This window comes from Engraulis encrasicolus, chromosome 14 (assembly GCF_034702125.1).
Source record: "Engraulis encrasicolus isolate BLACKSEA-1 chromosome 14, IST_EnEncr_1.0, whole genome shotgun sequence".
NCBI classification, from domain to species: Eukaryota; Metazoa; Chordata; class Actinopteri; order Clupeiformes; family Engraulidae; genus Engraulis; species Engraulis encrasicolus.
In genome coordinates this window covers 766,927-778,992 of record NC_085870.1, presented here as the reverse complement: position 1 = coordinate 778,992, position 12,066 = coordinate 766,927, and the positions used below count along the sequence as shown (strand labels likewise).

General features: G+C 45.0%; 2 protein-coding genes and 1 long non-coding RNA gene across 4 annotated transcripts; 2 read left to right on the top strand and 1 right to left on the bottom strand.

Annotated features, from left to right (window-relative positions):
* Positions 1-2,603: 2,603 nt before the first annotated feature.
* LOC134461951 (uncharacterized) lies at positions 2,604-3,979 on the top strand. Its single transcript, XM_063214775.1, has 2 exons — positions 2,604-2,930; positions 3,055-3,979. Exons 1-2 carry the CDS (start codon positions 2,658-2,660, stop codon positions 3,655-3,657), a joined length of 876 nt encoding a protein of 291 aa, XP_063070845.1. The 5' UTR covers positions 2,604-2,657; the 3' UTR covers positions 3,658-3,979.
* Positions 3,980-5,119: 1,140 nt separating this feature from the next.
* On the top strand, positions 5,120-6,366 carry LOC134461954 (uncharacterized). 2 transcript variants are annotated; one of them, XR_010037460.1, is made up of 3 exons: positions 5,120-5,227; positions 5,843-5,933; positions 6,166-6,366. It is a non-coding gene; the product is annotated as an uncharacterized LOC134461954 (long non-coding RNA). The 2 variants fall into 2 exon arrangements; XR_010037461.1 differs by lacking the exon at positions 5,120-5,227 and adding an exon at positions 5,475-5,736.
* Positions 6,367-10,875: 4,509 nt separating this feature from the next.
* On the bottom strand, positions 10,876-12,023 carry LOC134462926 (kelch domain-containing protein 8B-like). The gene is made up of 2 exons (XM_063216199.1): positions 10,958-12,023; positions 10,876-10,910 (listed from the first exon to the last, which is right to left on the bottom strand). The coding sequence occupies exons 1-2, from the start codon at positions 11,346-11,348 to the stop codon at positions 10,876-10,878; spliced, it is 426 nt and encodes a 141-aa protein (XP_063072269.1). The 5' UTR covers positions 11,349-12,023.
* Between the last annotated feature and the right edge of the window lie 43 nt (positions 12,024-12,066).

Here is a 12,066-nt window from a genome sequence, read left to right as displayed (position 1 = left end):
TGTGTGTGTATGTGTTTAGTGCAGGTAGAAGGTGCGGTGTGCGTCTTGTGTGTGTGTTCGTGTGTCTGTGTGTGTGTGTGTGTGTGTGCGTGTGTGTGTGTGTGTGTGTGTGTCAGTGTGTGTATGTTTGGGTTTAGTGCAGAAAGTGCAGTGTGCTTGTGTGTGTGTGTGTGTGTGTGTGTGTGTGTGTGTGTGTGTGTGTGTGTGTGTGTGTGTGTGTGTGTGTGTGTGTGTGTGTGTGTGTGTGTGCATGTTTTGAGTTAGTGCAGGTTGAAAGTTCAGTCACGAGTATAGTAGTGCAGGTGGAATGTTTCAGTCGCAGATATGGTGGTGGGGGGATGGGGGGGGGGGGGGGGGTTGTCAGTGGCCTTGCTGGCTAGAGGCTGACAGTGGAGGGAGAGTGGGTTGAGTGTTCAGCATCTTGATCGCTTGGTGCATTGTGCTGCTCGCCAGCCTGGTGGTACGGGAACGGAGGCGCCTGTACCTCTTTCCAGAGGGCAGGAGGCTGAGCAGTTTGTGTGCAGGGTGGCTTGTGTCTTTGATGATCATCAGTGCTTTCCGGGTGAGGCGTGTGGTGTAAATGTCCTGCAGGGAGGGGAGTGGTACTCCAATGATCTTCTTCGCTGTGTTCACAACACGCTGGAGTGTCTTCCTGTTTTTCTCCGTGCAGCTTCCTCCCCACACTGTGATGCAGTTGGACACGACGCTCTCTATGGTTCCTCTGTAGAATGTTGTCATGATGGAGGGTGTAGCACTTGCCTTCTTTAGTTTGCGCAGGAAGTAGAGACGCTGATGGGCCTTCTTCGCCAGTGATGTAGTGTTGGTGGTCCAAGAGAGGTCGTCGCTGATGTGCACTCCAAGGAACTTGGTGCTGCTCACTCTCTCCACAGCATCGCCGTCGATGGTCAGTGGTGGTAATTGTTTTTGGACAGTTTTTGGCAGTTGTTTTTGTATGGCTGTGACTGAACAGATCATATAAAATATGATACTGAAGACACATCACTCTCCTCTATATCAGTGTTCAGGTGATACTGGTGAAAAAAAATGTCAGTTATATGTCACTGATATGTCCTTGATCTGAACTCCGAGTGTGAATTCCAAGCGCGTCTCGTCTCGTCTCCCCAGAGGTAAGCTTATTTTCTACCTCACTGAGCTAATTTACCAACCAGATGGTTAAGCATTTTTTTATTTATTTTTTTGGTTAAGCAGAGTTGTCCTCCAGACAGAAAACTACAAACACATCTCCTGCAGAGAAAGTTGGCTGTCGAGGAATACTGTAGGTGTGTAACCAAAAGAGCCAAAAGAAGAAATATTGCCATGATAGTGGCAACACCCAACACCTTGAAAAGTTATAGTACAGCAGAAACATCCTCATCTTTAGTGGTGAGGCCATTGCTGTAAGAAGTCGTACCACCTGCCTCCATATTAAAGGGGCCCTATTATGCTATTTAGAATAACTTTCATTGTTAATATTTTGCTTTACTGTGGTTAGTGGAGTTCATTTCCAATGACCACGTGTTTTCATGTCCATTATTTTTATCATTGTGTACATGGACCGTACGCCGCCTGTTTGAAACGTGTGGAAGTGCAGAATTTTAGAGCGTCAACATTCTTAAATCTTGGCGCAGCATGGAGCGTTTCATCAAGCATTCATCTCATCACAATACTTTAAAATTCAGATAGGCTATGTGGCTGCTAATAAAAAGACATTAGGCATTAGGTCTACTGTCTCTGCAATTAATAAATGTCTATGACATCATCAACACTCCATCCCATAAGCAGCAATGTTACAGTAGGTACAGCAGGACATAGCTGTACCGGAAACAAAAGCTATAGAATGTTGAAAACCCAACCACGCGTTCTCTGGCAGTTGAGAAATAGCGTTCCTGCGGCAGAGAAATTCTGCCCCAAGAGGACAATTTGTGAAATGCAGCTTTCACCAAGATGTTACATACAACAGATGCTGTGTAACCCAATAAATGGGTAGTGGACATGAAAAAGCATAATAGGAAACCTTTAAATATTCCCAGCTGGACTGACGTATGAAAAGTAATTATGTAGTAAAAACCTGAATATCTCAGCCTCCAAAATGCATAAAAACATACGTTGCATTTAAAAGCTAAGACCCTCATCTTGAAATAGAATGTTTTCATTCAGCTGTACCCAAAGTTCTAAAAGAAAACTCAAATTTCAAGAGCTTGAATGCAGCGTATAACATATCTCGCTTCAGGCGCCTAGGTCAATGCAAATGAGTTCTCTGACTGACATCATGAGGAGACTCCATCACCTCAAGGCTGACCTGCTGACGTCACTTCCGCTTCCGGATCAAGCTATTCCCGTCGAGGAGCTACTCGGACGAAATTAAGTTTCTTCTCGTTTTTCTCCTAAAATCTTTGTCTGAACTTACAACTACAAACAACTGATTCGATGTAGTGTTACTTTTGCGTTACCTTGTTATCACTCTTACAACAACATAAACACATAGGCTAACCTACCCACCATCCAAATAGATTTTTTCCACCAGGCTAGCCCACATAACTTTTTTCGCGCCGAGCCCTACTCGGCTTTAGTTTCGCCTCACCTCATAATCAATTTTGCAACACTACACCAACTATCTCGCAAAAATAACCTTTTCTGCTGCATCCGCAGACCTAATTATGGCCAACTCTACCTGCGCCTGCAGTGATCTAGCTAATGCTAATGAAAGACTAGCCAAAGCCAACATGACGATTGAAACACTTAGAAGTGACATTCGCCGGCTAACTTGCGAGATAGTCATAAAATCCCATAACACCACGTTGAAACACCAAACCAGTAATACTAGCGCCAACCTAACTACACTATCTTTTCTCCCCAGTCACAGCAAACACCAGCCGAAGTCCCCCCCGAATCCACCGTGCTCCACTCCCGCGCGTCGTAGCTGGACGGAGGTGGTTAACGGCGGCAGGGGAGTACTGCAGAAATGATCACCACCTCTAGTGACTAGCAATCGTTTTTCTGTACTTGACTCAGTCATCGATGCAGAAACTGACCCTGTCCACCCCCTCCCACCAGGTGCCCAAGCCTCTACCACAAAGAGTGCGACCCAGTAGCCGCCGGACCCTCGCTACCCCCAGGCAAATCACCCGAGAGCAGCCTGCCCATTCAGAACCCCGGCGACCATCAACAGTCCTCATAGGATCTTCGATGGTTCGCCACGTAACCCTACGAAACGCCCAGACGTGGTGCCTACCTGGAGCTCTCATAGCCGATGTCCAGTCGAATGTGCCGCACGCGCTGTCACAGTATCCTACTGCCACAACTCTCATCGTCCACGCAGGCTCCAATGACATCCGGCTGCAGCAGTCTAAAAAACTTGAGTCTGATTTCCTCTCCCTTATTAATACCCTTCGCAGCACTGGAAAAAAATACGCTATCTCAGGCCCCATCCCCTCTGTCTGTTTCTCTGCCTTCCAGTTCTCCCGAATCCGCCAACTGCACGTCTGGCTGATGAGACACTGCCGCCAAGAAGCCATTCCCTACGTTGACAACTTCTCCGCTTTCTGGAACCGCCGAAACCTCTTCGCACGAGATGGAAGGCACTTAAACAGAGCTGGTGCTCGTCTCCTCGCGACCAACCTGGAGCTGACCCTCGAAGCCCATCGGTCCTTGGATTGACTAACAGGTGTTTTAAATCCAAAGCACTACACCAACTTAGACACTGCGTGCCCAACAGAGAGTACTCCACTAGCTATCCACGCTGTCACTACCCGTAGGAAAGCTCGCAGATGTAGACCCTCTGGTTGTGTACACAACAACCTAATTACGATTGCACCTGAACGCATAAACAATAGCTCTACTACTTTGAATGTTAATGCTGCATTACTTAACGTGCAGTCCTTGACCAACAAAAGCTTCGTAGTAAACCAGCTGGTCTCGGACAAAAACATAAGCTTCATGCTTCTTACCGAAACATGGCTTAAAGACGACGGGGCGGCTACTTTTATTGAGGCTTGCCCTTCCCAGAGTCATGAATAGAAAAGAGTTGTGTATATCCCATTGGCATACGTGGGCAAGGGGCGGGGTCTATTTTCCGTGTCATGGCTCCTCCCTGTAGACTTCAAGAAGTTCCATATCCGGAAGTGGGCCCCGTAGACTTTCGTTTGACTGTCGACACCTTTCTCGGTAAGTTGATAAATGGGAGAACAAATCGAAATGTTTTCTGTGTTTCAGTATCCGTTGTCTAAAGTATAGCCTTCAATTATGTAATTGCATGTGGTTTGCATGAAAATTGCGATGTCGATGTTAAAGACGAACGCTGTTTAGGAATGAATAACCACTTCTGGTAGCTTAAGTTAGCATAGCGGCTTGGCTCCGGTCCAACTTCACAAGTGGCTACGTTACAATCCTATACAATGCGCTACTATCTGTATCATAAACGACTGTGTTTTCTACTTCCCACATTCATATAACGCCATATTACCCGTGTACATTCGTGGTTTGATCTTCCCAGCTATTTGAATGCATGTAGCTGCATGTGGTTAGCGTAGCGAGTAAGCATTTACGTGTGGATGTGTTGGCTAGCTACAAAAATTACAATTGAGTCCCGAATATTAAAGTACTGAAGTTGATGACCCCAGGTATTTCAGAAACCGAGAAATATATATTTCTGTTGAGTAAACCATGGATGTTTGCTGAACAGTTGCTGAACAGTTTGCTGAACAGTTTTGAAGTTGGCTAGTCGAACTACTATGCACAGTCCGTAGCCAGATGTGCACCGCATTGACAATGCGCCGTATACCTGTATTTCTCCTTTTAGCTCTGTGAAATCAAATAGTTTCTGATTGATTTGAATGAGTGGTGGATTAATGTCTATTTTTTTTGTCTGCCAGTCTATCACTCCTCTATCACTCATCTGTTTTGTGTGTTTGATTAGGGACTTTGGTTCGGCATACACTGCTGGCTGTACCTATTGTTGTCATTACTACCATGTGGGACACAGTAAGATGCGTAAGATGCCTTGTGAATCTAAGGTAATTATTGTGTTGAATTTGTGTTGTTATTATTACTATGTGATTCTTTACTTCACTGATGACCCCTGAACAGATTGTCAGTGCCCTTCCTAACTTCATGTGTTTCTTTATTTCATTGCTCCAGCTGTGTCATATTCACTCATCATTGACTGATGACCCCTGAACAGATTTCCGGCCCTTCTTCATACAGCTTGTCTTCCACCTTCACAGTCATGGTGTGTATATTGTTATTACAATGTGATTCTTCATTTCATTGCTCGTCTTCATACAGCTTGCCCCCCTCCCCACATTCACAGCTTGGTGTGTTGCTATTATTACTATGTGATTCCTCACTTCACTGATGACCCCTGAACTTCATGTGTTTCTTTATTTCATTGCTCCAGGTGTGTCATATTCACTCATCATTGACTGATGACCCCTGAACAGATTGTCAGTGCCCTTCCTAACTTCATGTGATTCTTTATTTCATTGCTCCAGGTGTGTCATATCCACTCATCATTGACTGATGACCCCTGAACAGATTGTCAGTGCCCTTCCCAACTTCATGTGTTTCTTTGTCATTGCTCTTCCTCATACAGCTTGCCCCCACACTCACAGCTTGGTGTGTATATTGTAACAATGTGTTTCTTTATTTCATTGCTCCAGATGTGTCATGTTCACTCATCATTCACAGATATCCGGCCCTTCTTCATACAGCTTGCCCCCTCCCCACATTCACTGCTTGGTGTGTTGTTATTATTACTATGTGATTCTTTACTTCACTGATGACCCCTGAACAGATTGTCAGTGCCCTTCCTAACTTCATGTGTTTCTTTATTTCATTGCTCCAGCTGTGTCATATTCACTCATCATTGACTGATGACCCCTGAACAGATTTCCGGCCCTTCTTCATACACCTTGTCTTCCACCTTCACAGTCATGGTGTGTATATTGTTATTACAATGTGATTCTTCATTTCATTGCTCGTCTTCATACAGCTTGTCTCCCACCTTCATCTGGTTCTTCACTTAATTGCTCCAGGTGTACCATATTCACTGATAATGATATTTGTTGTTCATATACAGCAGCATAGACCCCTTTTACAGTTTTAATTTTCTGTCTATTTCAATGTTACACGTTGAGTATGACCGCTGCATGTCTGTGTTGTTGACAGGCACAACACTCAGGAGTGCTGTGAGTTGCATGACACCTGCAGAGGCTCCATACTACAGACTACTACTACTCGGTACTACAGAAACCGGATCACTTGACAAGCCTGTGTCCTGTTTTGGCCTTCCACACTCTGTAGGATTGCATAGGCTCCATTTCTTCTCCCACATCACCATTCCAAAACAACTCCAGATGTTTCGTTTGTATTATGTTTCTTTACATCTGTTACACTACCTGTGTTTTGCACCCAAAACTGGACTGCTCTATCTGTTTCTTGTTTTTTATCATTATCACTTGCATTGCTGTAAATATGTTCCATTAGCTCAGTTTTGCAACTATGAAGTGTACAGTTTTGTTGTTGTATTACTGTTACGCTGAGCAAAAAGAAACCTCAAACCTTACTCTTAGGCCTATGTGAATTCTTCATGCGTGTCGTGCTCTGTCAACAGTTTGATGCTTACAAAGCATTCCAAGTGTCTGTATGATGTTCTACCATTATGCTATGCCTTCACACAGTTAATAACAAAAGGTATACAGTATTAAAAATGCATATTCACACTAGGTTATTGTCTAACTTGGCACCATAGCAGTGAGCATCCAGTGTATTTCTGTGTTCAAAACATACATAAATACATTTAAAAAAAAAATTAATTGAACCACTCAAGTACTGGTTATACAGTTGTTGTCTTTTTTTAATTATAATTGATTTAGTCCACATGACAGATCCATGGCCCTGCTCCATGCCACTGATTCAGAGTCGTGTGTAGGGACTACACGTCTCTGCCCTGATCCTCTTCACTCTGCCTGCATGCAACGATGCATGTTTTTGGCAGGTCTGATGCAGCCTCATAAAGGCTAAAGCTGGCCTGCGTCTCACTGCTAGAGATCTATAGACATACAAGTGTATGTGATTAGTTTTTAACGAATTAATATTTGTAGTGTAAATAATGAACACAACGCTTTTGCGATTACAGTCAAAAGCTACCAAGAAAGTTAGCATCTCATAGGTAAGTGGCGGGCTCCTGGCTAAGCTAATGGTGATTTCCCTCAAAACGTGATAAAAACACACCAGTTCTACGACAGTAGCGTGTAAACAACACAGTATTTTATATCACCTAGATGTACTAGACGAATTACCTAAAAAAATGGGATGGATCCCGTTTGTGTGCATATTTATTCAATGCTTACCGTAGAAAGGCTTATTCTGCTCAGTAGAAGTCAATGACGGCTCTCTGTTTGTTTAGAACTTTAGCGTGTCTGAGCGTGTCTACACAGCCACTAGGTGACTTTCCCGCCGAGATCAAAGGTAGGCGTAACTCTGTTATCAATGGCTCTGGCCTTCCGATTACAAATTCCTTCACGCCCCGAGACCAAATAAACGAGGCGGAGGCGTAGCCATACTTTTCTCCAACAAATTTAATTGTACTAAGATGAATCTGGGCTCTTTCTCTTCATTTGAATACATGGCAATGAGGGTCCAAGCAAACCTCAAACTGATTATTATTGTTCTGTACCGTCCACCGAAATTCTCTTCGTCATTTCTATCTGATTTCTCCACCTTCATGTCAGACGTACTTACTAACTATGATAAAGCAATAATTGCTGGCGACTTTAATATCCACGTAAATAAATCAGATGACGCAATAGCCAAGTCTTTCTTAGACACATTAAATGGATTCGGTCTCGTCCAGAATGTCACTGAACAGCCTACCCATCGGAAAGGCAACACACTTGACCTTGTTATTTCACATGCGCTTGATATCAACAATATATCGGTCACGGACGTCGGCCTCTCCGACCACCACTGTGTGTTTTTTGATTTTGACATTTCAACACAAATTAGCACACCCAACAATGTCATTCACAGACAACGCATTAATGCCTCTGCTGAGCTTAAGATTTCAGACCTCATCAAATCGGGTGACCTACTAAATGGTCACTGCACACCTGATGAAATGGTTGATAGCTTCAACAACAACTTAAGAGGAATTCTAGATAACATAGCTCCAATTAGGACGACGACAAGGACCAGAGCTAGGTATTCACCTTGGATGAATGACTCACTTAGAGCCTTAAAAAGAAAATGCAGAGTAACCGAGCGTCTTTGGAGGAAAACTAAATTAGAAGTCCATAGACAATCCCTTAGGGATGAGATCTCCTCCTACAATAATGCGGTACGCTCAGAGAGAAAAGCATATTTTTCCAAAATCATAACAGACAACCAGCATAATGCGAAAGTTCTTTTTTCCACTATTGACCACCTGCTTAATCCAACACATAGCAATAACAACCTAAATGCAGCATCACATGCCAAGTGCGAGGAATTTGCTAGATTTTTTAATAAAAAGATTGCCGACATTAGAGAAGGCATCCAAGGTGGAAACGCAGCAATCTCTGTCGCCCACTCAGGCGATACACCGAGGGGAGGGTTAAACCCCCCTAGGAGACCTGAGAGCTTCCAAAAGTTTTGTCCAATTACAGAGGACGACCTCTGTAAAATAGTCAGGGAAAGTAAGCAGTCTACCTGCAGCCTTGACGCGATCCCCACACATCTGCTAAAAAACATACTTGGTTGCTTAGCAGCACCTTTACTGCAAATTGTTAACACCTCTATGCTTACAGGCATTTTTCCAAGCTCATTCAAAACAGCCATGGTAAAGCCACTCCTAAAAAAGACAAATTTAGATCAGAATTCTTTAAACAACTACAGACCTATATCAAACCTCCCCTTTATAAGCAAGGTACTAGAAAAAGTTGTATTTAAACAGCTTAATCAACATCTGGCTGGGAATGATATCTTGGAAAAATTCCAATCAGGCTTTAGAGCCAACCATAGCACCGAAACAGCACTAACCAAAATAATAAGTGATCAGCACTGCCGCAAACAAAGTTTCAGCACTTATCCTCCTCGACCTCAGTGCCGCCTTTGACACGATAGACCACAACATACTAATTGACCGCCTTGAATCTTGGGTAGGCTTGTCCGGTCACGTCTTAGAGTGGTTCAAAACATATATTACAGGAAGGCAGTTTTTTGTCACCATCGGAGAACACGTCTCCAACAAGTATGATGTGCCTTTTGGAGTTGCTCAGGGTAGTTGCTTGGGCCCTCTCCTCTTCTCTCTCTATATGTTGCCCCTGGGCTCCATCATCAGAGAGCACAATGTTGATTTTCATAGCTATGCCGATGACACTCAACTATATATCTCTGTCGAGCCTAGCCAAACCACTGCCATTCATGCCTTGACTAAATGCATGTCTGCCATCACAGATTGGATGAACAGTAACTTCCTAAAATTAAATGAGGATAAAACTGAAGTGTTGCTCATTGGGCCTAAGGAAAAACGTGCAAAACTCCACTCAAGCCTAGGTGACCTAAGCATACACATTAAAGATAAGGTTACTAGCCTAGGTGTGGTCATAGACTCGGATTTGAGCTTTGAGCCTCACATCAACAAGATAACAAAATCTGCTTTTTTCCATCTTAGAAATGTTAACAAAGTGCGCGGCTTGGCCCCCCAACAAGACGCTGAGAAACTTATTCATGCCTTTGTCACCAGTAGGATAGACTACTGCAATGCTCTCTTCTCTGGCCTCCCCAAAAAATTAATTGACAAATTGCAACTCATTCAAAATTCTGCGGCAAGAATCCTAACAAGAACCAGAATGAGAGAGCACATCTCTCCTGTCTTGGCAGACCTGCACTGGTTACCTGTCTCATACAGAATCGACTTTAAGATTCTGCTCACAGTATTTAAAGCATTAAATGGACTTGCCCCTAGCTATATCTCAGACATGCTCTCTTTTTATGCCCCTGCTCGAGCTCTCAGGTCCACTGATGCCAAGCTGCTAAGGACCCCCACCCCCCCGCAGAAGAAGATCGGCGACGCCGCGTTTGCCTGCTATGCGCCCAAGAGATGGAACGCCCTCCCCATCGAGATCCGATCAGCCACCTCCGTCGACTCCTTTAAGAAGCAGCTGAAGACCCACCTCTTCATCCTTGCCAACTCCTAGCTGCCAAGGCGTCATAGTGTCCCAGCTGCCGCAGCGCCCTTACTACTCGCAACCAGCCCTGGCAGGGGGCTCCCCTAGGTGGCCGCTGGTCTCTGCCTGAGGTTTCTTCCTGACTACAGGGGGTCTTTTTTTCTCAGACTTCACTGAGCTTTTTTTTTTTTTCCCCCTTACAAACTATGAATCAAGCGAAAGGGAGTTTTTCCTCACCCCTGATGCCACCAGGGGCCGCACCTGAGCGCCCAATCTCTGTGTGACTATCTATGACTTATGATAGGCCCAGCCACTATGGACCTTACACATCTAAGAATCCTGGTCCTATCCTACGTTGACCTTATGACTCTACATTCTCTGTCTATCTCTTCTTCCTCTGCCTTCCTGCTTTTTCTGCCTCTAACTCTATACCTCTCCTTTTAAATCTATCTCTAAAAATGTTTTCTTTTTTCCATTTGTTAAGCACTTTGAGTTACATGCCTTTTATGACAGTGCTATACAAATACAATTATTATTATTATTACATCTTTGGGGCTTTTTCATTCCCTTGCTCTTTCACCCTTTCAAAACTTTCTCAATTTTGTAAATGTGTTTTGCATACAATTCTCCCATATCTCTCAGTATTTCCCATGTCTCCTCATTACAGAAGTGTAATAAGACATAACACGATATTGCACAGCAGGAAGATTCATCATCCACAGCAGCACAGTCAAAGCAGAACGGGACCAGACCAGAAGCCTTCATCTTAACCAAACCAGAACAAGATAAAAAGCTAGATGGCATCTTCTTACCTTTCTCCACTGCTGTGATGCCCATGGACGGCTGCCCCAGTCCGGCCTTCCTCTCCCATCTCCCCTCGTCGATGCAGTACGCCTCCACTGACGCCAGGGGGCTCTGCTGAGCGTCCATGCCCCCCATGACCACCAGCTGGCCCCCCAGGGCCACGGCCGAGGCCCCAGCGCGGGCTGTGGGCAGCGGGGGCAGCGTGCTCCAGAACAGGCTCTCCAGATCCAGGACCTCCGCGGTGTCCAGGGACAGGCCGGTCTCACTGCAGCCACCCAGCACGTAGAGCCGGCCGTCGTGGAGCACCGGAGTGCAGTAGACCCGGCGCGTGGGCATGGGCGGGAACACCTCCCAGTGCAGAGACTTGACGGGGGTCAGAGCCATCTCGGGGATGGGCATGACTCCTGGGCAGGGTGGTGGTGGCAGCAGCGATGGGGCATAGCACAGCAGCAGGCGTCGCTAATGGGGGCACAGCGGACACGGTAGGGTGGGCTAGTGGTAGGAGAGAACGGATGATGAGGACAGGAATAGATGGAAGCGGAATAAAAAACCAGCAGGGGATGAAATTGTCCCAAAATGCCCTAAAATATCGGCGGAAGAGAGGTCTAGGGAGGTTATCAGAGTGACTGCAGGGGGGAGTTCTGCTAAACACTCCAGTCACTCTTCAGTGCTTTGGGCTCAGAGTCAGTGTGAAGTTTGTGTGTATGGTTTGTGTGTGTGTGTGTAGGTGTGTGCATGTAGGCGTGCAATGCAACTGAGTGGATGTGTGGGTGGATGGCCTGAGGTCGAAATTGAATGTCAGTTAGATGCCTCTCTGACTCCAGATGTTTTATTCATTTTGTCTCTCTGTTTCCTTTTTAAAAGCCATCTGGTGAAATCAGTTTGTTGCTCTTTGTTGAATAAACTTTTCTCTACAAATCAGCTTTTACTGGCGAATAAAACCACATCACTGCAGTGCACTTGCAGCCCACATCCACCATAGGTAGCAGTCTGGAACGTACTTCCTTCCAAACCTGCCTGCACTTGATCTTCTGCAAACGAACAGTTTGTGTGCGTAATATGCGTGTCTGTGTATGTTGTGTGTATGGACTTAAAAGTAATTCCTTCCAAATGTCAT